We start from the raw sequence: 27,299 nt of genomic DNA on the forward strand, positions 1-27,299 counted from the left end.
GGTTTCACCATGTTGACCAGGATGGTCTCGATCTCTTGACCTCGTGATCCACCCGCCTCGGCCTCCCAAAGTGCTGGGATTACAGGCTTGAGCCACCGCGCCCGGCTGGAGCAAATTCTTAAAGGAAGCTGGGGAGCAACCACTGGGGCTGACTTGAGAAAGAGTGGCCAACTGAGACAAGAGTGTTGCAGGGATGAGTAATAGCAAGTAAAGCCCTGAGGCAGGATTCTTTCTGGAGTATCCTAAGAACAGAGGCCAACATCCTGATGCAGAATGAGACATGAATCCAGGTAGTGTAAAGCTTGAGAGCTTAGCCTCCAGAGTAGGAAATCCTGGGTTTTGATCCCAGTTCAGCTCCCTTAAAGAGGTGGGATGTACTGTGTTTCCTTCCAAATCCTTATTTGGGAAGTGGGCTTATTTTAATATTTTGCTCATGATTGCGATAAGGTTTTAAGGGAAAGGAGAATATAAAGTGCTTGCACAGTGCCTGACATGTAGTAAGTGCTCTATAACTCTTTTGTGGTGATAGTGACATTAACAGACATCTGTTATTAGTTGAGTACCTGCTACTATTTATTATTATTATAGTTTTAAAAAGAGACAGGGTCGGCTGGGTGCAGTGGCTCATGCCTGTAATCCCAGCACTTTTGGGGGCCGAGGCAGGCAGATCACGAGGTCAAGAGATCGAGACCATCCTGACTAACATGGTGAAACCCCGTCTCTACTAAAAATACGAAAGTTAGCTGGGTGTGGCACGTACCTGTAGTCCCAGCTACTCCAGAGGCTGAGGCAAGAGAATCGCTTGAACCTGGGAGGCAGAGGTTTCAGTGAGCCGAGATTGTGCCACTGCTCTCCAGCCTGGCAACAAAGCGAGACTAAAAAGAGAGAGAGAAAGAGAGAACAAAGAGACAGGTTCTTGGTATGTTGTCCAGTCTGGACTTGAACTTCTGGGCTCAGGCAGCCCTCTCACCCTCAGCCTCCTGAGTAGCTGGGACTACAGGTATGTGCCACTGCACCCAGCTTGTTATTACACTTTTTAAAGGACCCAGAGCTTGAAAACTAGGGCAATAAATTGTTTTTGATAATTTCTGCTATTTCAATTCCTTGTGCCCCTGTAAAGATTTCCAAATTGTGCATCAGTCAGCTCCACCTTCTCCAATAAACTTTATGTGTTCTCACCCTCATTTTCAGTATTTGTGTAACTTGAAGCATGTAGGTGCCAGGTTTGATATTATGGTTGTGAAAAATAGCAATACTTTTTCTCTGTAAGGTATTGGACCACATGATTCGGTGTTGATTACAATGAAGGCTGCAGTGGCAAGTGACAATTCTGATGGCTGAGAGTTTGGGTGAAGATTCCCAGAATTCATCCCTGGCCATGGGTTGGTGCCATGGACTTTGGATACTTAACTGTTGATAGGGTTTGTTTCTGGATGGTGGGGGTGCTTGTTTTCTTTGTGTTCTTTTGTAGATTCTATGTTGTCTACAGCATTAACTTTTTATATCTGAAAAGAGAAATAAGGGATAAATACCAAAATTTTGATCAGGTCCTATTTTGTGATTTTTATATTTTCCATAGCTTGTTTTTGGTATAAGTATCATTCATTGACATTAGTTAGTATTCATTTCAGCATTTAGAAAGCCACTTCTCTTTTCTTAGATGTCCCATTTTCTGTTTTGCTTGTGTAAAACAAACAAACAAAAAATTCTTGTACAACCTTTTATGAAGTGGTTAATTTAAAAAATTACTCTTTCAAATGTAGCATGTGTTACATGTTGAGATTAGGAGCTCTCTGGATTTCCCAACTGATTCATTTAAATACCTGTGTTTTTGTTTGTTTGTTTGTTTTGTTTTGAAACAACAAACCAGTTGGAGACCAAGGCAGTAGCTTCAGAATTTATTAAACACCTTGACTCTTTTCGTCCCTCTGGGTAAAAATGTGGGTTTCCCAAAAGATGAGAGCTTAACTGCTAGGTAAAAATAGGTTAAGAGGCAAGTATCTGGTGAAAACGTCTTATAAGAGCTCCAGGATCATCTGTCATATCACCAGGTCTTCCCTGGTTGATAGGAAGCTAATGGCAGTCTTACCCTGCTGCCAAATGGAGGAAATAAAGATTGCCTCTGCCCTCTCTGCCCTTGATCAGCAGTTGGTATTGACAGGGATGACAAATCAGATGGAACCTAAGAGTGAGAACCAGTAAGCACTGTGTGATAATGACATTCATTTAATACACATGAAACAAAACACAACGAAAACAAAACTCCCCAGTTTTTTTCTTTTGTTATTTACATGTCACAACAAAATTATCCATTTCCTCTTAACGAGAATTATCTCTAATGAAAAGTCATTGATTGGATTTTATGTGGAGTCACATGGGGTCCAGTTTGTATAGATGACGAAGGCATAATTTGCATTCTTGGATTAATGAGAATCCTAAAGGTTTACAGTAATGCGACTGTCTTAGAAGGCAAAGCACTCAGCTGACATCTCTGAAATGAGGAAGGCTTGTTTGAAAAGGCCCAATTTCTATTAGATTATCTTAAAAAAGTATTGTCTTTATGTAACTTATAATAATTCAAAGTACCTTATAATAATAAAGACCTCAGCTTGATTTTATTTTTTAAAGATTGGCCACTACTTTTTTGGTAATACCTTTGATACCTCATATAGTATTCTAATGAGAGTTATTTTTAAAGTCAGTGTGGGTAAAGACCAGAATTTGGGTTTATTATCTCAGCTCAGATTTCTGTTCCTCACTGCATTTTCCAAGCAAATGTTTAGAAGCATTAGTATTTGGCATTTTCATGTTGTTGTTGTTAAAAAAAAAAAATCACCTCTAAAAGCTACTTAATGTGGCTTAACAATGAGACTGAAAAACAAATAATTTCTGTGACTTATCTATATAGAAACTATAGACCGTAACATAAAATGAGCTATCTTTGTAGCCAGAGAAGTACCACATAATGTGAGAATGTAATTGCTCATGGAGACATGAACTAATTGAAATGAGGGCAATAACAGTTAATCAGCTGGGTCTAGGTGATTTTGCAGTTGCTCCAAGTCCATATATGTTTGGATTGTGATTAACAGTTACAGAGATCATTGGCAAGCATTACATAAGGTAATGGAAGTAGGTGGAGAGTCAAAGCTATAGTTTAGTTTTCTGGGAATCTGCTGATGTCATTATTTATGGGGAAAAACATAAGCATGTTATGAACAACACCAGAGTCCCAAGAGTGAATTCATTGGCCTGAGAACCCATATTATGACCAGGCTAAGCATTTCACATGTGTTGTCTCATGTAATCTTCACACAATTTTATGTGATATTTAAATGCTCATGTTTCTCAGCCTTTGCTCCTGAGGCACTTTTTGAATGTTTGAGTTTCTGATGCCCTTCAAGGTAAATACCACTATAAATATAAGGGAAAAGGGCACATGTTAAAAAATGGAAAGATATGTTCAGTTTTATGCTGTTCACTCTGTAGCCCTTCTTTAACACAATACTGCTGCTCTGCCAGAAATTTTACTGTTCCTATTAAGTTTTCCCTAATACTACAAAGACCATGCACAGGTCGTACTATAGTATACCTTTCTTTGGTGTCGGCTTAGTATTGTACCCAACTCTTATTTATTTTTTCAACAAGTTACATATTGCACTCTATGATATTTCCTCTTGTTTACTTTGATGTAGTCATATGTATACTTGATGGGAGCCAAAGTAATTTACATGTTCATGACTATTTGGCTGTAAACTTGAGAAGGCTTCAGAACTGTCTTGCCTATGTCAGTAGAGAATGAATGTATTTATTATGAACATAAACTCCTTTGTTAACTATTTTGAATTGCTGTTATAATTGCTTTGTTTTAGTACTAGATACAAATTTATTTCTCTTTATATCTAGTTATATAATATTTGCTCAATAAGGATCACATTCATTCAATTATAGAAGGCTTTGATTACATGAAGAATGACATGGTTAACATGGAATTAGGGCAGTTGAGATCCTCACATTTAGACATTGTATTTCAATAAGTAGGCATTTTCTTATGGAACGGTGCTAGTGGCTAATGACTAGAATGATGGTATTTATAGAATATGTTGACTTTGTGATTTCTTATTGAAAGATAATCCAAAAAGTTGTGGTTAGGAGCTATATGGATTCTTGTGTGACTTTGAAAAATGGTGATTAGGGATGGAAAATTTTGTCAAGGTGGGAAAAATATACCCCTCTTGGAAGAATTAAATTAGGCATTATGTATAGAAGACCTGTGCTCTTTGTTAGAGATATAGTAAGTGATCCATAGTCTTTTCCCTCTTCTATAATCATTTCCCTTTAAAAGCACAGAGTATGTGGTGCAGGTGGGGAGGGAGATGCTATTGTTGTCATGAATAATGCTTACCGAATGCATATTATGACCAGGTTAAGCATTTTACATGTGTTGTCTCATGTAATCCACACACAGTCTTATGAGGCATGCATTATTATTTTTATTCCCATTTTAGAAATGAGGAAACCAAGGCCCAAAATGTTTACCTGTCTATGATTGCATAGTTTGCAAATACCAGAGCTGAGATTTGAACTCACCAAATTTGGTTGTAGATTTTATAGCAATTTCTCTAGACTGCCATTCTGGAAGAGCTTTTGATCCCTGGAATTTCTAGGAAAATGACATAACATGGTCAGTGATTTCTGATCTAACTCTTTCTCTGGGCTTCCATATTGGGAGGACTAATGAAAGCAGCTGTTAAATTGTTGAAGAGTAAATTATACTATGTATTACTATTTATAGAACTATAACAACTCCTTAACTAAATTATAATATCTACGAGATCAGAGATCATGTTTTATCCATCTTTGCGTCGTAATAGTTTTCTAACAGCTTTATTGATACACAATTTATACACAATAAAATTCATTTCTTTAAAATATATAATTCTTTGGTTTTTATTATCTGCACAGAACTGTGCAACCATTGAAACAATCTAATTTTAAATAATGTTCATTATTCCCAAAAGGAACTATGTAGCTATTAGCAGTCATTCTCAATTATTTATTATTATTATTTATTTATTTATTTTTTTGGAGACAGGGTCTCACTTTGTTGCCCAGGCTGGAGTGCGGTGGCACAGTCATGGCTTACTGCCGTCTCAACCTCTGCTGGTCTTAAGGGATCCTCCCACCTCAGCCTCCCAAGTAGCTGGGACTATAGGCACATGCCACTGTATCTGGCTAATTTTTAAAATTTTTTTAGAGACGAGGTTTTACTATTTGCATAGGCTGGTCTTGAACTTTTAAGCCACCAGGCTTGGCCCCAGTTATTTTTTTTTTTAATGACGCAAGAAAGCTGCCAAATAGTAGAAACATTCAGTATTTAGCATTGAGCATGCAAAGTCACCTTAATTTGTGGAAACTTGATATTCTTAATTAATCACAGCTTTTCACCAAAGTAATTATTTTCTTTTAACATGCTTTTGAAAATTATCTGGTTGAAATTGTTGGAATTAGTTCATTCCATGTTACACAAACAATTGCTATAATTAATCAGAGAAAGTGAAAGTATTACCTGCCATAATGGAGAGAGTCTATCTGCTCTAATCCCTTTTCTCATAGACAACTTTTAGCTCTAGGGTGTAGCATTACTGGTTTCCTGAATCCCTCTTGGAACAAAATGTCTCAAGGATAATCCTCAAAAGTTGATTTCTGATAAGAGTGTATTCGATGTTGAAGATTCTTATCCTTTATTTCCTGATGCTTTTTAATACTGTTTGAAATGAATCAATTACAGCTTGAGAATTTTTATATTCCTGACTTTCATGAATGCAAGGTTTCCATGAGTTTATATGTGTTAAAGTTCCCTTCCCTGCAAAATGAGGAAAAATGGTTAATGTTCAGGTTCAAGTTGGGATCAAAGAAGTTATGGGGAGGGGTTTTATCAGCTTTCTTTTCCCACACTCCCAACTCCATCAGTTCCCCGCTATGTTTCTTGGATGAAGACAGTGTTGATTTATTCAACCCTGGGTGAAGAGCTGTGGAAATTCGACTACACACCCCTCCACCACTAGTTTATTCTTCCACCCCTCCCCAGTGTCTTCTTTGTGTACAGAAGCTCCCACCGCTCTATAGTAACAAGAACCTGGTTTCAAGTCCTGGTCCTGCCACTTACCAACTGTAATTCGTGGCAAGTCACATAATGTGTGCATGTTTTCTCATCTGTGATGCAGGATAATAATATTACCTACTTTATAGTGTTGTTGCAAGGATTAAATGATATAATGCATATAAGTATAGATTTTGACCTAAATACAGATTTTTAAAATGAACATAATTTTCAGTTGCCTTAAATTTGCTGAAGGGTTTGTATCCTTGCACATGAATTTATTTGGTGTCACAGTCATTCTATGATACAGTTAGAGCAGTGGTTACGCTTTCTGTTTTACAAACGAGGACACTAAGTGCATAAAAAGAAATTTTCCAAGGTAGTCACATAAATAATTTAGTGGCAGAGCTGGATCAAGACTGGTTCTTCTTACATGAGCTCCTTGAGCTGCTGTTTTTGTTTATTACTGGGAACCATTTGCTTGCCCTAGATAAATGTATACTCCCTTTTTGTATTACATGATTCATTCAACAATCTGGAAAGTCCACATTTTTCTTTGACATAATGTCGTTCTCCTTGAAAGGTAACATGCTCACACTTAACTGAGAGCACCTGGCCTCCAGAAAAAGGAAACATGGGCAATGGGAATAGTTCCTGTGGAGCTACTTGGATTTGGCACTCAAAACTTTCTTCTTTTCCTTCATCCCACATCCTAGCTATAGATGAAAGAGCTAAAGTAGGATCATGAAAACCAGATCAGCTGCTTCCCATCTCTCATGTCTAGGCCACTTTTGCAAATCATCAACACAATGGCATAAATCCCAAGTCCTTATTTATTTCATGTATTTTAGGTGTGGTTTTAAAAATGAGATTCTGGTACCTTCATCGCACAGTGTTCTTCCATGCAAGATGGAACCCGAAAGGGTCTGCTGATCCCAAACATGCACATTATAGCTGGAATAAAACAATTGTCTTTACACACCTGCTGTCTAGTGGCTTGGCATTATTCCATTTATAAGACAATTACTGATACATCTGTGTTGAAATCTGGGATAGAAAAAATGAGGGTCCTATTTCTGACCTTTGTTATGGTGGTTGGGAGTTTTGGAGAGAGAATGCCCCATTATTCAAAATTGTGCTTCCAGAAAGGATCCATTTGTTTCCCTGAGTGGACTTGCTTCCTTGTGAAGTGATTTGTGGATCACCACATATAAAGTGTTAATTAACTCAGCAACTTCCCCGATCCCCGAGGAGGCTGGCCTTCTTTATTCCTGTTTATTTTATAATGTGTTATATGATGACAAACAGTCAAGTCTCTTTTAGTTGCTTTCTCATTTACAATGAGGCATCAATTCTGATTGCACACAGACCCAAGCTGATTGCAAGTTCTTTGAAGACAAGGATGTTACCTTTCAGCTATGTTCTGCTGGAAGTACAGCACACCTTGAGGGTGTGTGTGTATGCATGTGTGTTTTGCTTAGTGACACTAACAGTTTGAGTCACATTTATTCACGTGACCCTTCTGAGTCTGCATAGCTGTCTCAACTGAGGTTACTTGGGTCATGGATATTTACCCCCTCTCTCCACTGTTTGTTTTCTAACCACTCTCACCCACCAAAGTAGAATGAGCCATAGGTTTTCTTTTAGCCCTTTCCATGGCATCGTGACCACCTTGCCCACCCACCTTTTCTTGTCACGTTGGAATTGTGTCTGCTGCAACACACCCTTCTCTCTTTCTCTCTCTCTCTCTCTCTCTCTCTCTCTCTCTCTCTCTCTCCCTCCCTCTCACCTTTGGGTCCCTAATTCCTACTGTGATCGTATTTGAAGGTAGGGCCTTTAGGGGATAATTAGCCAAAGGTCAGATCCTCGAGATGGAATTAATGCCCCATGTGCGCCATTGCACTCCAGCCTGGGTTAACAAGAGCGAAACTCCGTCTCAAAAAAGAAAAAAAAAAAAGAAGAAGAAGTGCTCTCATTTCCTGCCATGTGAAGATACAGTAAAAAGGCAGCTGTCTGAAAACCAGGAAGAGGGCCGTCTCACCAGACAGTTCTTGCTATGTTATCCAGGCTGTATTTGAACTATGGGGTTCAAGCAGTCCTCCCACTTCAGCTCCCCAAGTAGCTGGGACTCCAGGTGTGTGTCAAAATACCTGCCTCAACAAATGCTTATTATTTAAGCTACCTAGTTTGTGGTATTCTGTTATAACAGTCCAGATTAACAAAGACAAATCATTATACTTATGTTAAAGAGAAAGTCTCAAATTGACATTAATTGCTGTTTCTAATGTTTGTCAATCCCCTTTGTGATAATAGGATAATTCAGACCTCAGGCTCAGAGCCTTAGGCTGCAGATAAAAGAAAATGGCTTGATTTTTGTTGCATTTATTTTTAGTTATTTACTATTTATGGCAGGATGAAACTGATTCTCCATTTGAGGTATAGCTAAATGTTGCCTTTAAAAAAAAGTGATAAGAAGTAAAATTTACTATTTGTGGTGTGAGCTATGGGTTTTGACAAAAGCACAGTTGTGCAACCACCACCGCAGGTAGGATACAAAACAGTGTCCTCCTCCTCTCCCTATTTACCTGTGCTGCTCCCACCCTACGTACCTGGTAACCACTCCTTGATTCTCGGTCTTTGTAGAATATGTAGAATATAAATGGAATCATCATACAACATGTAGCCTCTGACTCTGGCTTTTCTTTCTCTTAGCATAATGTATGTGAGACTCATCCATGCTGTGCCTATCTGTAGTTTTACTGAGCACTAGTTCTCCGTAGGGATGTGCCACAGTGAATTCATTCACCAATTGAATCACATTTGGTTATTTTCCAATTTTGGTTGATTATGTATAAAGCTCTTCTAAACATTTGTGAACTGGGTTTTGTGTGAACATGTTTTCATAAACATCTAGGAGTGGGATTGTTAGGTTATAGGAGAAATTTTATGTTTAACTTTTTAACCAACTGCCAAACTCTTTCCCCAACTGGTTGTACCATTTTGTATTCTTCCCGAAAAGGCATGAGAGTTCTAGTTGCTCCATATTTTTGCCAGCATTTGGTATTACGGAAACATTTTTAAACCATTCTTATAGGTATATGGTGGCTAAGTATTTCCTTTTTACTTTAATATGTTTTTTGTTTTTGTTTTTGTTTTTTGTTTTTGTTTTTTTAGGCAGAGTCTCACTCTGTCACCCAGGCTGGAGTACAGTGGCATAATCTTGGCTCACTACATCCTCTGCCTCCTGGTTTCAAGCAGTTCTCTGCCTTACCCTCCTGAGTCGCTGGGATTACAGGTGCCCGCCACCATGCCCAGCTAATTTTTGAATTTTTAGGAGAGCCAGGTTTCCCCATCTTGGCCAGGCTGGTCTTGAACTCCTGACCTCGTGTTCCACCCACCTCAGCCTCCATAATGTTGGGATTACAGGTGTGAGCCACTACGCCTGGCTTGTTAATGTTTTTTTTTAAAGCAGTTTCAGAAGAGGTTTTTAATTTTAAATACAAAGTCTATTTCACCACAAAAGGCAGTTTGATTTGAGGGATAGATGTTGAGTAAATCATAGTGCTGATTGTCATGTATGGCAAAACTTGTGCTAGAGGTGGGTAACTGAGTAAATTGGGAGTCCAGTACATTCTGCTGCGCTCTAGCTCTATCAACTAAAGAATGAACTGCATGAGGCTGTCGTGGATATCTAACTGATATTCTGGGTATTTACCAAATGCAAATGATTGTGTTAGAATAGGCAAATAATGATCTATTCTTAACATGGAAGCAGTTGAAGTGACTGTCATTTTTTGAATTCTTGTTAGATTTTGACAAGCAGGACCCAGATTAATTTAACAGCAGGTGAGATCATGGAATGTTGACAATCTTATCTTTGTGGGGTAATGATTTCCCTTTAACAATCTGGCCATAAAACCATTTGGACAGTTGCTGAGTGAGATCTCAGCATCTTGGAACCGGATGGCATTGGGAACGTGAAGCAGTAGGAAGTGGCTTATCAGAATTTTACCAGTAGGAGTTTTCTTTTTCTTCCTCAACTGGGTATTTCAAGAGAATTTCTAGAATAAAAAGACAGAGTGAACAAGTTCCCAGTTCAGTTTCCTTTTTGTAGTCATGGTTTGTGTATTTTGGTGATAAGGAAGGTCACTTTCTGATTTCCTCAGCAGGAGTCTCTGAAGCCAGATAAACGGCAAGTTTATGAACCATATAATGTGTGTAAGAGGCAGGTAACCACTGAAGCTTTACTGGGTTAACTTTGGGGGCATTGCTAATTCATTCTGAGACACTCACTAGGACATAACTCAAATTAATTACTTAAGATATGATCTAGTGGTAGGAAAGGTTGACATTGTTCACTATTCTAGTACAAATCTTGGAGACACTTAAATACTTAAAAAGGACTCTGTTTAAATGATGAGTAGTTTGAGGTTTAAAAATAAAAATCAAGTGGAAAAATAGTACCACTGTCTCAAATCAACTTGTAGTGTATTCCTATTCATTGGTAAGGCAAGTAAAGTACTGTTGACCTTGAGACTAGCTTTCTATGAGATGGGAATCCTTGGAACATTGTTTGTGCAATTCAGCTGGAGCCTGTAGGTCTTTTGCATGTTTTTTGTGAGGACAAAGTTAATACTGAAGATACTTGAATAAAATACCCAAAAGTCATGTCTTAAAATATTTCTTAAATAATGATTTCATTCCGTTTATAAAATGCCAAAACAACTACCTGCCTGTTGATACCATTTAGAGCATGAGAGATGTTTAAAGAAGGAAACAGTCATTTCATCTCTTCCCATTTCTGAAGTTATCCTCCTGATGTTACCACTGTTAAGGGTATAGCATTATTATACCCATTTAGCTATATGACCTCATAAAACTCATAAACTTGTAAAACATGTCATCTGCTGTTTCTCAATGAAATGCAGTGATAATTTACATCTTATTCTGCAACTTGTTTTTATCACTTTAATGCACGTTAAAGGCATTCCTTCAGGTAACTGCATGTAGATTTTACCCCCCACTCCCTTTTTTTTTTTGAGATAGAGTTTTGCTCTGTTGCCCAGGCTGGAGTGCACTGGCACAATCATGGTTCACTGCAACCTCTGCCTCCTGGGTTCAAGCGATTCTCCTGCCTCAGCCTCCTGAGTAGCTGGGACTATAGGCATATCCTACCACACCCAGCTAATTTTTTGTATAATTGGTAGAGACAGGGTTTCACTGGATTAGTCAGGATCATCTCGATGTCCTGACCTCGTGATCTGCCCGCCTCCGCCTCCCAAAGTGCTGGGATTACAGGCATGAGCCACCATGCCTGGCCAATTTAACCATTATTTACCATTTACCATTGCATAGCTAAAACATTTCCCCAAGGGTTGGTCAGCCATATATCATTCAATCATTTCCATATTCTTGGATACTTATTTTTTCTGTCTTGGAGAGCTACTTTTGCTTGGTCTTGTTTTGTTTGCTACAAATCATGCTCTTATAAGAATTTTTTTTTTCAAGAGACCACAACCAACAGGAATCAAATAGAATTTTTAGGGTGAATCATGGAGTTGACTATATAGTCTTTCAAAGCATATGAGAATTTCTTTCTTTCTTTCTTTCTTTCTTTCTTTCTTTCTTTCTTTCTTTCTTAAGAGAGATTTTCTTATATCTGTTTGAGATGTCATACTGTTTTGATAAGTATGCTTCTTGTTCTTATTCTGAGCGCTTGAAGTTGTTTGGGACATGGTGCTGGATGTGGTGTCATGCAGGCAACTCAGATATTCTCATGGTTGAGAGCTATACAGACCAGTCCAGTAGCCACTAGCCACATGTGGCTACTTAAAGTTATTAAAATAAAATAAAAGTTCATATTCAGTTTGTCAGTCACACTGGCCACTTTTTTTTTAAGGCTAGTCAAGTGAAGCAGTGGGAGTGGAGAAGGAACAAAGAAATCTGTAACTGGTTGTGATCAGTTAGTTGTAAACACCACTGCACTCGGACTAGTGTACTGGCCACTTTTTAATAGCTACATGTGGCTAGGGGGTACCATGTTAGACAGCACAGATATGGAATTTCCATCAGTACAGGTTTCATTAGACAATGATGATTAAGGATCAGGGATGCTGCTGTCAGATTGCATTCAGACAGATCGTGGCTCTCCCCAACTTGTTATGTGACGTTGGGCAGGTTACTTTACTTCTCTGATTTTGAGCTTCCTCATCAATAAAATGAGGGTAATAATACTTACTTCTGTGTTTCTTGTGATGATTAAATACAATAGTATTGATTAAGTGCTTAATACCATTGATTAAGTGCCTGACACCTTGCTTGAGACATAAGTGAACATCTGAAAAATGGAAGCTATTATTCTTTTTCCAGTGTTCAATATATATATTTTTTCTTTTTTTTGGGGGGGGGTGGGTCACTGTGTTTATTAGTTTAAAGCTAATAACTGCAAGATATTGTTGGCCCAATTTCTAGCTAGACAAACAGAAGGCAGTATTGTAGGCTAGGGAAAATCCCAGTTTGTCAGCCTGGTGGCTTTTTTTTTTTTTTTTTTTTTAAATTAATACGCTGTCCCTGAGAAACATGGTAGAATTTGTTTTACTCGTCTTCTGTCAGGAAGTAACCCTTCTGGCTTTATTAGAAGCATGGTTTGTAATAATTGTACCCGACCCAGATGGCTCCTGAAAACCCTTTGAAATACCATCTGCCAGGCGTGTGTCCAGCCAGCAGTCTGTCATTCTGCTACAAGAAAAGAGAAGGCGGGGTCCCCTCCCTGGGCCCTTTTCTCTGCAGCATCACTGAATGGGGCCTGGTCAGGTTGGCCCAGACCCAGGGCAGGCTGCTCAGAGGATAGTTGGGAAACCTCCTGCTAGCCTGAGCATGGAAAGGTTTTGTCTGGGTAATAAACCCTGAGCGTTTTATGGGTGGAGACTTGCCCGCCCACCTACTCCCTTCCCCTGCTGCTCTAAGGCATCCTCAGCATATTTATTTACACATGGAAAAATGGGATCTGCTAGTTTCATGTTTCCTCTGAAATGTAGCATTTTTGACATTCTTGATTATTTTGAATCTTCTTAGGAAATTAAGACCCCAGGGTGTTTGTTGTCTTTAAGGTAAACCTGACAAATTGGACCTGAAAACATCATTGAAAGAATGGCAAAGATGGCTGCAGATGGAGGAAAAACACAATGTTGTCTGGTTTAGCAAGACTGTAAAACTCAATGCATTTTTTTGTCTTATTTTGTTCTCTCTTTTTTTAGATGGGTTAAGTTAATGGAACTTTGGTATGGAGGCTGAATATGAGAGTTGCCATATAGAACGTATTTAGGACAGATCCTTTCACAGCAAGTTTCAAAGAGATTCTATTCTTGCAGTGCACTGGAATTCCCAGTGTGATGTAGACTGTTTGTGTTTTACAAGTAGCTGGCTGAACAGCTTTTTCACTTGGCTCCAACACATCACACCCTCCTCCATTGCTCCTATCTTGCTGGCTGCTGCTTCTTAGTCTCCTTTGAGGATCTTTCTCTTATTCCCGACTTCTAAAAGTCAAAAGTTTTTAGTGTTCAATCTGAACTTTTTGCCTTTTTTTCCCTAAACTCTCTCCCTAGATTTTATCTTTCTGTCTCTTGACTTCAGATGCCATTGGTTTACTAATCAACTGATCACTCTTATTAAGTTTACATTTTACCCTCTACTCTGACCTTCAGACTTTTAACGTCAGCTGTGCTCCAGCTCTTTGCACCCAGGTGTCTATTAGGCATTTCAAACCCAACATGTCCAGAAGTGAACTTTTTATTTTCCATTTTCTCAAAACCATTTCCCTCAGCCTTCTTAGTCTCTGCAAATGGCACAGCCTGTTTGCCCAGGTCATAAAATAGGTATTTCTGTCTTTATTACTCTGTCTTTCTTAAATACAACATCCAGTCCATCAGCAAGTTCTGTCAGTTCTGTCTTCAAAATATAGACCTAGCATGGTGTGATGAGCTGATATACTTTTTTAAAAAATTAATTTTAAGTGCCAGGTTACATGTGTAAGATGTGCAGGTTTGTTACATAGGTAAACATATACCATGGGGGTTTGCTGCACCTGTCAACTCATCATCTAAGTAAGCCCCGCGTGCATTAGCTGTTTATCCTGATGCATCTGCATCCCCTTTATGCTCTCTGTTTTCCATCAGTGGGTGGCATGGAGAGCATCAGGATAAATAGCTAATACATGTGAGGCTGAATACCTAGATGATGGGTTTTACTTTTAATATGTCTATTCTATGGACTCTACTGTAGCTCTTTAAAATACTCATGTTTGTCATAGAAATCTCACTGCTTCTTATCACTTCTGTCTTACTATTCTAGACCATATCCTGATTACCATTCATCTGGATATTACAGTAACCACCTAACTAGTCCCCCTGCTTCTATTCTTGCCTACCTTCTGCCCTACTCTGCCCATAACGTGTTCTCCTTGAAGTCAAAGAGCTTTAAAAAGGAAATTCAAGCTAAGTGTGGTGGCTCATGCCTGTAATCTCAGTAATATGGAGACCAAGGTGGGAGGACTGCTTGAGGCCAGGAGTTGGAGACCAGCCTGAGTAATACAGTGAGACCTCCCACCTGTACAAAAAAAAAATTAGCTGAGTGTGGTGGCATATGCCTATACTCCTAGCTCTCAGAAGGCTGAAGTGAGATCTCTTGAGCCCAGGAGTTCAAGGGGGTCATGAACTTGATTCCTCCACTGCATTGCATCATGAGCGATAGAGCGAGACTGTCTCTAAAAAGGAAAATAAAAGAAAAACCAAATCAAGGCACCCCCTCATTCAAAACCAATCGAAGGATAACATTCCATTATCCTTAGAATAAAATATGAAGTGTTTTCTGTGGCCTACGTGATCTGGCCCCTTGCTTCCCTTTCCAGCCGTTTTTTAATCAGTCTACCGTCATCATGCTGGCCTTTCTGCCTTTCCCAGGATACAACAGATCACAGCTGTATCAAAGCCTTTGCCATTCCCCCTGCCTGGATGCATTCCCCATCACCTTTGCATTAGTCAGGCCCTTCTGAATCAACTAGCTGAAATAGCTTCCCTGCTTCTCCCTTGCTGCTTCTCTCCAAAACACTGTCTAAACCTTTAACCTATGCTACTCTGAGATACTTTCTAATCCCTCAGTTTATAGAAGACAGATTTCCACCTGAGATTATATGCTATAGTTATTTATATACATATTTGTTTTCTGTGTCTCACAGTAACATGTAAATTCATCAGGCATGAGCTTTGTCTAGTTCACCAGTGTTTCCTTGGTGCCTAAACTAGTGCCTGGCATGTGTTGGGACCTCAGTAAATATTTGTTGAATAAATACATTATATAATGCCATGAATTCACACACATATACTTATACAGATATGTATTTATGTAAGTATATGATAACAGATTATTGTAGTGGGATTTGAACAGTAAGATTCTATCAATTCATTCTAACAAAAACATAAACTATAATGTCTACTAAAAATTATTGAGGAAAGTCCTCAAAAAGGATTATCTCATTCAATACACACAACAAGCTTATGGATTAGGTGCTATTATTATCCCTGTTTTGCAAACAAGGACACTGAGAAATAGTAGGCACTAAGGAACTTCTCTAAGACCACAAGTTGGAGAGGCAGACCATCAACCCAGCATTCCCACTCCGGTCCAGACAACTGCTGTTTTCTTTTTTTTTGAGACGGAGTTTTGCTCTTGTGCTCTTCTTGCCCAGGCTGGAGTGCAATGGCGTGATCTCAGCTTACCACAACCTCCGCCGCAACCTCCACCTCCCAGGTTCAAGCGATTCTCCTGCCTCTGCCTCCGGAGTAGCTGGGATTACAGACATGCACCACCACACCCGACTAATTTTGTGTATTTTTCAGTAGAGATGAGGTTTCTCCATGTTGATCAGGGTGGTCTCAAACTCTCGACCTCAGGTGATACACTCGCCTTGGCCTCCCAGAGTGCTGGGATTACAGGCATGAGCCACGGTACCCTGCCCAGACCACTGCTGTTTAACAGTATATGTAACATAGGAAACAGTCCCTATGTTTCCTGTGCCTGACACTTGAAATGTAAATTTAAAGGCTGTGAACTACCTCAAGGGATTTATCATCACCTACCGGGGAGGCAGAAGTGGGAACAAATTAGGAAACAGTGTAAGAGTAGAATTCTTTAACCAGAAGGTTCTAGCATGCTGATCATGAGAAGCAAACATCTTTAATATAACCATTCTGTGCCCAACTTACAGCCGTTTAAAACATTCAGATTTCAGATAGAAAAATTACGTGCACTAAAAAATACGTTTTGCCTGAGTAAAGTATGCACCAAGTGTTGAATGATTTTCGCTTATGAAAGTTATGAATATCCAGTGTAGGTGTGGATATAGTCATTCACATGGGTGAATGATCAGAGAATGCACAATGCTAGGAACTTCAGAGCCACTAGGCACATATAGTTGGTTATTTAATTGCATTACATTTCAACGAAGAGATGATAGACATAGGGAAATATCCTTGCTCGTTATAGGGGAAAACATTGACCTTAAATCACCACCACAGGTCATAATGCCTTGCAAAATGAGCTCTGTTGAATGTAACAGCAGAAATCACATTTTTTGCTCTTTTTTTTTTTTTTTTTGGTCCCATAATATTTAACATGGGCTCCTAGTGCACAGTACATAATTGCTGCTTGGTTTATTTCCCTTTTTTGACTTACGTTTAAACAACATTCTGCTCATTGCTTCCACTCTGAGATTGGGCTGAAATGATAGATCTATAGCCCAGCACCTGAGCTGGGCAACTTTTGTACTCTGGGTGCTATTATTTTGTAAAAGGAAATGTTACATTTGTCAGCCATTGAGAAGATGACCAGATTGATTCAGGGGGAGAATTTTCTAGCAAATGCAGTGTCCTTTCTCTCTAGTCAGAATTCATGGATGGCCTCTTTTTGCCAAACGTATTAATTACATGAGGAGTAGCAGCATTTTAATCCCTGGGAGATGTCCAACCACAGATCTTGGGCAATCAGATTTCTCTAGTGATGTGTTTATGCAGCGGGTATTATTTTCTTTAAAGGGCTTATTACATTGAAACTTCCTGGTTGTATTGAGGAACACAAGAATTTTGAGGCCTGTGATAAAAACACAAACCCCTTAGGCTCTGAGCTTAAGGTGGATGTGTTTTTAGTATTTACTGGAGTCCTAAAAGCTGCTGACTGTGAATGTTGTCTGCATAAAATCCAATTCACCTTTTTTTATTCAGTGCATTGTCAAAATTACAAGACTCTCTCTAGATTACCCAGCTGTACTTGGTTTTCCCTCTCTCCCATTTGTGGGTCCCAGGCACTAGATGGTGGAAGTGAGGATGCTGTTGTGTTATATTAGAAAGAAGTTGCATTTACTGTGTCCCTGTCTGGACGGATAAGGCAGCAGAGTCTTGGGTACGCCAGCTTACTGAACAGGTTATTTTAATTACACCTGGATGTGGAACTTCCTGTTTTAGTTGACTGATGGCTTGTTGTGCCTCTGTATTTTCTGTTACAGGCACAACCCGATCTCCCAGAGAAGGAGAAGTGCCTGGCGTGGACTATAACTTTCTGACTGTAAAGGAGTTCTTGGACCTCGAGCAGAGCGGGACTCTTCTGGAAGTCGGCACCTATGAAGGTGAGTTACTTGTACAGCAGCATAAAAAGCTTCTCTCTTGGGTACTTCAAAGGAGCCAGAGCCATCCAGGCAAAAATGTGTTGTGGATTCTGGAGGTCTAAACAAATAACAGGAAATTGCAGTTCACCTTATATGGTGAGTAATAGATCAAGTCTGTGGAATAAGACTTGTGGAGCTCTTTAAAAATGGTTTTTGTTTTTCTCTAGGAGTTTTCTTTTTTATCTATTCAAGTGCGTGGGTCAGTTTTGTTTTTTCATATGAACATGTATGGTATTAGAAAGAAGAGAAGGAAGAATCATGGTTAATCACAAAAGGCGACCTTATAAGCAGTTTGTTTTAATCTTGTAGTAATAAAATATTACTTTCCTACTGATTGGTTTCTAATGTATTTTTAGTAGAAAATACTCATATGTGATTCATAAAAAAAACTATTTTAAAAATATTTAGTTAAGTAATCTTCATATGCCTGTCTCCCACCTGCCTAATCTAGGATTCAATATTATAAACAATCTGGTTACTCTTCTGAAGTTTATGTCAATACAAACATGCATGAGCACATGTGTATATACATGTGCTCATGCATGTTGTATGGATATTCCCATTTCTTCCCTGTTTTCCCCAAAAGGTAGTATACAGCACATGCTGTTTGGTACCTTGCTCTTTTTGTTTAGCAGTATGTCTTAATACGTCATTGCAATTCAGTAATAAAGTACTTCTGGTTTTCGTCTTTTTAAAATAGAATTATAAAAATTATAATTCCTTTGTATGGGCATACCATAATTTATTTAACCACTTCCCTCTGAACAAATATTTGAGTCAGATTCAATGTTTCATATTTCTAAACACTGCTGAGTTGAATGACATAGATGTATCATTTCACATAGATGCAAACATATCCATAGGATCAGATCTCATTGCTAGGTCAGAGCCGAATGTGGTGGAAAAAAGTCACGTTTTTCTGAAAACAGTATTATAGCTTGATTACTTTTTGGAGTGTTATTATTTGAGACAGAAATAGTGTAATGATACTGTTAACTAGGAAGGATTATTAATGTGGTCAAGTTATTATGTTTATCTCTTTACAAACTCTTTAAAATTTGGATTTATTAGGCATTCAGGGGGCATTTTGAAGATTAGACTTAAACATGAAGGGTAAATGCAAAGTAGATTATTATCTTATTAGGGACATTATAACTTTAATGTGATAATTGCTCCTGTTACAGTGAGTAATAGTCACATCATGATCATGAATCTTAGAGATGCTGTTTCTGGGTTGATATTCTTTGGAGAAGAAGGGAAGGAACATTGTCTTTGTACATACTGCTCATTTCCAAATGTAAATATACAGTGGACAGTGTATGTTAATCAGATTCTAGCTCATGATGTCAGAAATTTTTTTTTTCTTTTTAGTATTGCTGATTATCAGTTGGCTTAGTTTCCTGAAACCGTATGTTGGGATGTGACTGAGTGACTGGTGGGCTGGGCAGGGGTCCAAGAATAATCGAGGTCTAGGAGTGTATAGAGGGAAGGAAGGGAGCTGAGGGAAGGTACAAGGAGCTTCTTTAACATGTTGTCAGCATGCTATCCTCACATGTTGTGCATGTGAATTGAGCTAAAACTTCAATGGCCATGGATAGTGATTCCTCTTTGGTTAGCAGAGAGAGAATTGTCCTCATCTGAAATCAGTTATTATGCCCATCTGGGGGGCTTGAGTCATCAAGCACACAACACATCATTTGCATTTTTGGAGTGGCTGGGGTGCAAGTGGTTGTACAAAGCAAAAGAGAATTGGGTCGAACAGGAAAAGCTTGTGATTTAGACTCCAACTTGGAAGAAGGAAAGTAAACTCTCTTTATTCAGTGTTAATGGAACAAATGATATATAGGTGGAGCCAGTTCTTTTTCTCATTTAATTTTATCATTGCAACAGAGGCGGCTATTATCTTCACTGAATTTTTAGATGGAGTCACTGAAGCCAAGTGGCATTAAATAACTTTTTCAGAGTTGCACAGCCAGTTCTAGAATGCTAGAACAGGAACCAAACCCAGCTCAGTGTCACTCTCAGATCCTACACTCTTTCCTGAAAACCTCAAGAGTATCCGAGATGTAACTAAAAAGTTAAGGAAAATAACTCATTGTGCTTGAAGCTAACTTCCTGGTGTGTAGCAATAGGAGAATGTTTTTCAGAAAATGTCTGATCGTTATATAGAAAATGAAGCACTCGCTTTCTGAGTGTTGCATAGTTATTTTAGAATTGGAATTTTCTTATGCACAGGATTAATCTTTTCTAATTCTAACTCATTTGATTGTACAGTGTTCTTCAGCCTTTGGCCTATTAGCAGTGAAATTTCCCTACCATATGAGGTGGCTCATAATTTTTTGGAACTGGCCGGAATATACTATGTTGACTCTTATTAGCTGAGAGCCAAATGGATTTTTATTAAATGCTGTATACCCTCATAGGAGTAGGGCTGGAGAGACATTTAGAGAACTTCCTCTGTCTTTGCCTCCCCCGGACAAGTCCCTTGTTGGTGGCTGCTGTCTGTTGGTGGACACTAACAGGCCTGCAAGGCCTGCTGTCACACTGCCTGAGTTTGATTCTCTGCCCCTTTGCTATTGAGCTGTGTGCCCTCCAGCAAGTTACTTAATGCTCCATGTCTCCATTTTCCCATTGGTAAAATGTGGATAATCATAGTGTTTCCTTAGAGGTAGGGCTAAATGAGACAATAATTGGAAAGGGCTTAGCAGACTGTCTGACACATGTAAGCTCTCCATCAGCATTAGCTCTCATATTTACACACACCTAGTTTAAAATTGCTCCCGTAATGGATCCCTTCCCCTCTGCTAGTCAGTAAACCAGCAGATTTGCCAGTAAAATGTCTTTATTTACTGTTTTCCCCTTCTGAAATTGCTTTTTCCAGATCTCTACTGGTTTCAGAGAGGAAAAATCTACCACCACAATGCAAAACACTCTTTAATGCAAGACATATATAAATGTTGAAGTAAAAGTAGTAAGTGTACATGATGGAGTAGTTCCTGTAGTAAAAGACTTAAAACTATCTAAGTCCAAGTTGTTTTCCCTCTTCCATATAAGTAACCATTATTAAAGATGCTAGTGCAAATATTTATAAAACTTATACACAGCATATATGTATATCTTGTTTATTTCACTCTATTCTTGCCCTTTGCCCTTAACATACCTTGGAGATCTTTCCACATTACCGCATACAGTTTTTCCTCATCCTTTATAAATGCTGCATAGAATCCCAGTGAATGAATGTGTGTGTGTGTGTGTGTGTGTGTGTGTGTGTGTGTGTGTGTGTATAAAACTTAACTAGCCCCCTGCAGGTGGACATTTTAAATGTCCCCGCCTCACCTCCCCCTTCTGTTTTTGGTGGTGGTGTTATAAACAGTGCCTCAAGTGTCTTGTTACACAGTTATGAGCATAACGATAGGGTAAGTTTCTGGTGGCACAGCTTTAAAGCAAGTCTTTTAATGCATATAAAGTCCATTTCAACAAATATTTATTGAGCATTTATTTCAGGTCAGACTTTGTCATGAGGCAAGGGATATGATGTACAGGGCAGTAGACCAAAACTGCCCCGACTTTGAAGGTGCTTATGTTTTTTAGTTAATTATTTTTGCTAATGCTTGTGTAGCACATAGCAGGTGCTCTTCAAAGGGCATTGTATGCACAAACTCATTTAATCTTCCTAACAAGCCTATGAGGTGGGTCCTACTTATGACCTTTCACAGAAGAGGAGTATGAGACCCAGAAATGTCAATGATCTCTTCCGAGTTCACATGGTAAACCAAAGATAGAGCTGGGATTCAAATTTAGGCCCCTGGGCCCCAGAGTCTACAATCTTCCCCTGCTTAGTCTTGTGAGGCAGATTAAACGTAAACAATTTTGTTGGGTATGGTGGCTGGCACCTGTAATCCCAGCATTTTGGGAGGCCGAGGTGGGAGGACTGCTTAAGCACTGGAGCTCAAGACCAGCTTAGGCAACATGGCAAAACCCCATCTCTACAAAAAATACGAAAGTGAGCCAGGCATGGTGGCATGTAACTGTGGTCCCAGCTGACTCTGGAGGCTGAGGTGGGAGAATCGCCTGATCCTGGGAAGTTTAAGGCTGCAGTAAGCCAAGATCACTCCACTGCATACAAACCTGGGCAACAGGAGTGAGACTTTGTGTAATATATGAATGAATGAATGAATGTAAACAGTTTTAAGAACAGTGATGAATGGGCCAGGTACAGTGGCTCACGCCTATAATCACAGCAGTTTGGGAGGCCAAGATGGGCAGATCATTTTAGGTCAGGAATTTGAGACCAGCCTGGCCAACATGGTGAAACCCCCTTTCTACCAAAAAACAAAAACAAAAACAAAACGAAAAAAAACCCCAAGAGTCAAATATTACCTGGGCATAGTGGTGCACACCTATAGTCCCAGCTACTTGGTAGGCTGAGGTGGGAGAATCACTTGAACACAGGAGGCAGATGTTGCAGTGAGCTGAGGTTGTACCATTGCACTCCAGCCTGGGCAACAGAGTGAGACCCTATCTCAAAAAACAACAACCAAAAAGAAAATTGATGAGTGTTCTGAGAGAAACTACACAGCACTCTGAAGCTTATAGGAAGGGCGCACCATTTCATCTAGTGTTGGCAGACTCCCTGGAGGAGGCGAAGCTATGGGAGGACTATGTTAGGCCAGGTAAGTGGCTGGGAGATGGTTTTTGAGTTTATTAGTCAGTATGGGCCATGGGGCCTGAAACCAGAGAGAGCGGTGTCATGATGAACCAGGAGAGGGTTAGAATGATGGTTTCTAGAAAGGGAGGGGAAGCAACCACACCCTGCTTCCCTTAGAACCACTGCTATTCTGTAAGAACTTCCTTCTGTGCTGGGAATGTTCAGTATTCTGGACTATCCAGTACAGCAGCCAGTAGCCACCTGTGGCTCTTTTGATTGAGAAACTGAGTTTTAACTTAATTTTAATTCATTATAAACTCATTTAAATTTAAGTAGCCATACATGGCTGGTGGCTCCACTTATAGAGTAAAAGCTTCTGAAAGGAAGAGCAAGGACCTGCTCAACAAGATCTTCTCTGTCCTCACCAGCTGACCTCACAAAGCAAAGCATGTCTTAAGAGTTAAGCTCCTTTAAAAAAGAATCCTCATTCTGAGTCCTCCCAAAGAGGATGTTACTGCACAGGAGTGGTGAGCTGCTTCTGTGGGGACATTTTATGACAGGCGAGATGGCAGACAAGTGGAGTGAACCCGTGAAGTCTCAAGGCCCAGTAACATTCAGAATTCTCTTTCAGGCCCAATCTTTGCTTGATTTAGATTGGTAGGGTTGTACCACTTTACAGCTGGAAATGCAGTAAAGTTAGTTTCTTCAGATGATAGAACCGAGACCCAGAGAGAGCTTGGTTTAAGATACTGCAAGGAATCAGGGATATAGCCTGGTCAAATGTTGTAGGACTTGGATGCCATCATTTTCCTTTTGCCTGAAAACTGATACTTCTTTTGTAGCCTCAGTTACTAGTTTATGCATTCACTTATCTATTCATTAAAGAGAAAATGCTGAACAAAAGCACATATGGTTGTAGTCACTGTCTTCATGGGTCTTAACTGTCTAGTAAACAAGACACACTGTTTAATCAAACAAATATCCAAATATTAGTGTGTGAAAGTCTTTAAAGGAGACCATAAGATGGGGAGAGTGGATGTCTGTGGAATTGAGCAAAGGTACCCCTGTAGAAGTAGTAACTGAAGTGAGATCTGATGAGTGAGCTGGAGTTAGGTTGCTAGATTTAGCAAATAAAAACACAGAACACCGTCCTGCATTTCATCTGGCAACCCCAATTGGAACTAGCTTTGGACCACATTGGTGGTGGTGGTGGTGGTGAATGATCAGCTGAATCTAGAGTTATTTATGTGAAAAGCTAACTTTGTTAACGTATTGGTTATTGTGAGAAGGAGGTAGAAAACACAGATGATGATAATCCTTCTAAGATAAATCCTAGTTGCTGTCTTCTGTAACTGGATAGATAGTAGTATCATTTGTGAAAATAAAAAATACTAGAATAGGGATAGATTTGGGGGGTAGGGTCTCCATTATGAAACTTTCTATCCCCCAGCAGCTATCATGCTGAAAATTGCATATACTCCCAACAGAGTAGAGCCCCTTCCTGGCTATGTAAGGAATCTGATTATCATCCCTCACAAGGCATAGACTTATTAGTAGAATTTGTCATTGATCTCCGCTTTACAAGTTGAACCAACTTGTCATTCTGTCACTGAACAGAATTGGCATCAAAGCAAGCAAAGAAGGCAAAAATAAGCACATCTTCCCAACTTGGCCCAGCTTCCTAATTGTGGCACCGAGCTAATTTATTTGATATGGTGCTTAAAATAAATCAGCTGAACCATCTCTCTTTTCCTTTGCTTTTCTTTTTTTTCTGTTGACATTTTTGCTCTGCAAGACAAGTCACTGCCTCAGCCAGCCCTTGGGACTTCTCTAGGAGAGAGTTTACAAGGGATGAACTATTCAGTGGAGGGTCGGGGTCCAGACATGCCTGTTTTACAAATGCCTCTGGGTAGAAGAGGCTGATTATACACTTTGAGCATTGCAAAGGTTTTCCTTCAGCATAGAAGTGTAGTGCCAGGGTGACATTTCAAATTGGATTTATGGGTTGCATATTTCTGCATGTTAATTAGGAAGAGGATATCAGCATTCAATAATGTTTTTGTTTTGCTTCCTAGAAGGTCTGCAAAAAGGCAGCTGCCAGTGGTATAATTTTTGGGGACACAGAGCTAAAACAGGGGTGAAGAGAGTTCTTGTTTCTGGTTAAAGAAAACGAGACTGTCTGGAGCCCTGTTCTTTGGCAGGCCCTGGAAGCAGTCTGTTGTGATGAGCTCTGTTGGCAAACTCTGCCATGGAATGTTCTCTGTTGATAATGAAAGTGACCAAATGAAATCTGTGCTGTAATTGGCTGTTCATCTGCTTATGGAGATGGGGAAGCTGGAGAAGTTTTCTTTAATTCCCTGCATAGAGACCCCCAAAGATTCCTGGAGTTAATAAGCGTAGTTGTCCGAGACAGACTAATCTGTGTTTAAATGCCAGTAATCATTTTTGACTTGTGTGAATATCAGTTTCTTTATGTGAAAATGGGAATATTGATGCCTTTTTTCTGTAAGATTGTTTATAAAGATGAGAGTAAGTGAATATATGGGTAGTGGCACTTAATAGGTATACAATAAAGGTAACTTTAAAAAATGTTATTTTTTGAATATGTATTTTGATAATATACTCTTCTACACATTAACCCTGCTGTTTGTCCACGACATCGGGCCTGACTGAAGACTGCTAGAGTTTATTGTATGCTAACATTGTGCCAAGCACAGTGCTTGGTGCTTTGTACACATGACCTGATTTAATCTTGAAAAAACCTCTGTTAGGTAGCTATAATTTTTACCTTTATATTGTGTAAACTGAGGCTGAAGGCAGAGAGGTCCCTTATGTCACTCAGGGTCATAAAACTCTTATATTATCATCTGTGATCTTGTATTAGAAGCCAAATGGCACTGGCAAGGACAAACTGCTCATTATAGGACAGTGGTTTATTGTCCCTCTGTGCATGCACATCCTATTTTTGTAGGGTGGAGCAGGTAGGAAAAGGAAGATAAAAGAGAAAGTATTGCAGTTTTATGAAGGAACTGTCATGTGCTGAGCAAACAAGTAGCAAAGCGAAGTGATGCAGGTCTTGGTAATTCAGATATAATTGATGGACTGGAAAGTGTCATGAGTCATGCTGTTAAAAACTGCATCCACAATACAGGCTTTTAGGAGGACCCCAGGATGGAATTCATGTGTGCTATTTGCACTTAGTCATTTACTCATTCGGCAGTGAATTACCAGGGAATGGTATGTGCCTGGCACAGTGTCAGCCCTGAGAACACAGTGGTACACAAAATCAGATGTGGCCCCTGGCCTCTTGGAGCTTATAGTCTAGAGGCGAAGACAGGTACTGATTAATTAAACCATCTGCTATATACCATAAAGGGCATTTGGAGGAGGAGGTAGGTGTTTCCTTGAGAACATGTAAGAACTGATAAGGGCAGCTTTGATCTAGTCTGTGGAGTCAGAGATACTGTCGCTGAGGATGAGCAGGCAATAAGGAGGAGCACAGGGAGGAGTGGGTGCAAAAGCTATGAGACGGGGAAGGGGGCAGTTTCTGTGCTGTGATCTGAAAGGCGACCAGTGAGTTCCGAGCAAAAAGAACAAGTGAAGGCAACCAGGACAAGTGCCTGGAAAGTGGGCCAGGGGCAGACCACCCAGGGCCTTGAGGCCAGAACAAAATCAGGTATGCTGGATGTCCATGTGATCATGCACTCTATACGTATTTGTACCGTACATATACAGAGTAAGGTTTTTTTACGCCTACCCCCCAAAAAAGCAAACAATTTTTGCCCCCTTTGGGTGTGCCCCTGTTGAAAGTACATGCTATAGATTCCCAGCCATGGGTGGTCACTACCATCCTGTTCTCAAGCTTATTTTCAAAAGCTTGTCTTGTAGAAAGAAGGTAGACAAGTACCCCCAATTCTCACCCGCATCTACCCTGGACCAGCCATGTAACTCCATGGCAGGTGTTTCTTCAACTTTGGGCCTCTATGTTTATCGTCTGCAAAAGAGGAGTGATTTTCTCTGTCCAAAATGGCTTTGCTACACAAACAGTGATCCATGGATCTCAGGCCCACCCTGACCATTACTTAATGTAATTTAATTGTTTGCACATTGAAGCTTGACAAAACTGAGGTATAACATGTAGAATGATTGCAATGATCATGTTTCAGTCCAATTTTTACTTTGTATTTCCCATGCCTGGCATTAAAAAGGTTTTCTGTAAGGAAATGAATGAATGAATAGTAAATTTGTATAAGTTGAAAGCCATACAGATTTGATTCATCCTAGCTTAAATTCCAGGGTCACAATCCTCCTTAAATATTTTATAAAGCTCTAAAAATTGATTTGCAGTGCCTATTAATTTTTAAATGTGTGTCAGAAAAATATTTTCTTTGGCTTTGTCCTGGCCAGGGATTGTGCTTATTAATTAAGGCCAGCCGTGCCTTCCTCTCAAGTCCTCCTTTGCCCTCCGCTTTCCCCCCTGGCCACCCTCCTTGTTGAGTCTTGTTGTAGAACTAGTTCTGAAAATAGCAGCAGAGAGAACAAGTTTCCACTTGGGAGGGAGCCCAGCCACTGCAGGAAACGTGTTGGATAACGCACAGCCTGTGGAACAATCATGCTCACGGCTCCTAGACACTGTGCAGTCTGCCAAGTGATAGCCCCAATTAAGTTTTTAATCATTTGTACTTTTTCAGATGATTTTTAGTTTAATACCATAAAGTCATCCACATATTCTTCACACAGAGTCTCTGTTGCATGGTTCATACTGTCTGTAAGGTTTGTGTTTCTACATGGCTAGACTTTGTAAGGTTTGTGTTTCTGCTATGGGTAGACTTTGC

General features: G+C 39.6%; 1 protein-coding gene across 23 annotated transcripts in view; it reads left to right on the forward strand.

Annotated features, from left to right (window-relative positions):
• Nucleotides 1–27,299, forward strand: part of MAGI1 (membrane associated guanylate kinase, WW and PDZ domain containing 1) — a 678,927-nt gene that overhangs the window by 520,453 nt on the left and 131,175 nt on the right. For all 23 annotated transcript variants that reach the window (XM_037733929.1, XM_037733931.1, XM_037733932.1 and 20 more), the window contains exon 3: nucleotides 17,658–17,777. In XM_037733929.1, coding sequence (XP_037589857.1) covers nucleotides 17,658–17,777 — 120 coding nt within the window. The remainder of the gene's footprint in view (nucleotides 1–17,657; nucleotides 17,778–27,299) is intronic.

This window comes from Cebus imitator, unplaced genomic scaffold (genome assembly GCF_001604975.1).
Source record: "Cebus imitator isolate Cc_AM_T3 unplaced genomic scaffold, Cebus_imitator-1.0 Scaffold556, whole genome shotgun sequence".
NCBI classification, from domain to species: domain Eukaryota; kingdom Metazoa; phylum Chordata; class Mammalia; order Primates; family Cebidae; genus Cebus; species Cebus imitator.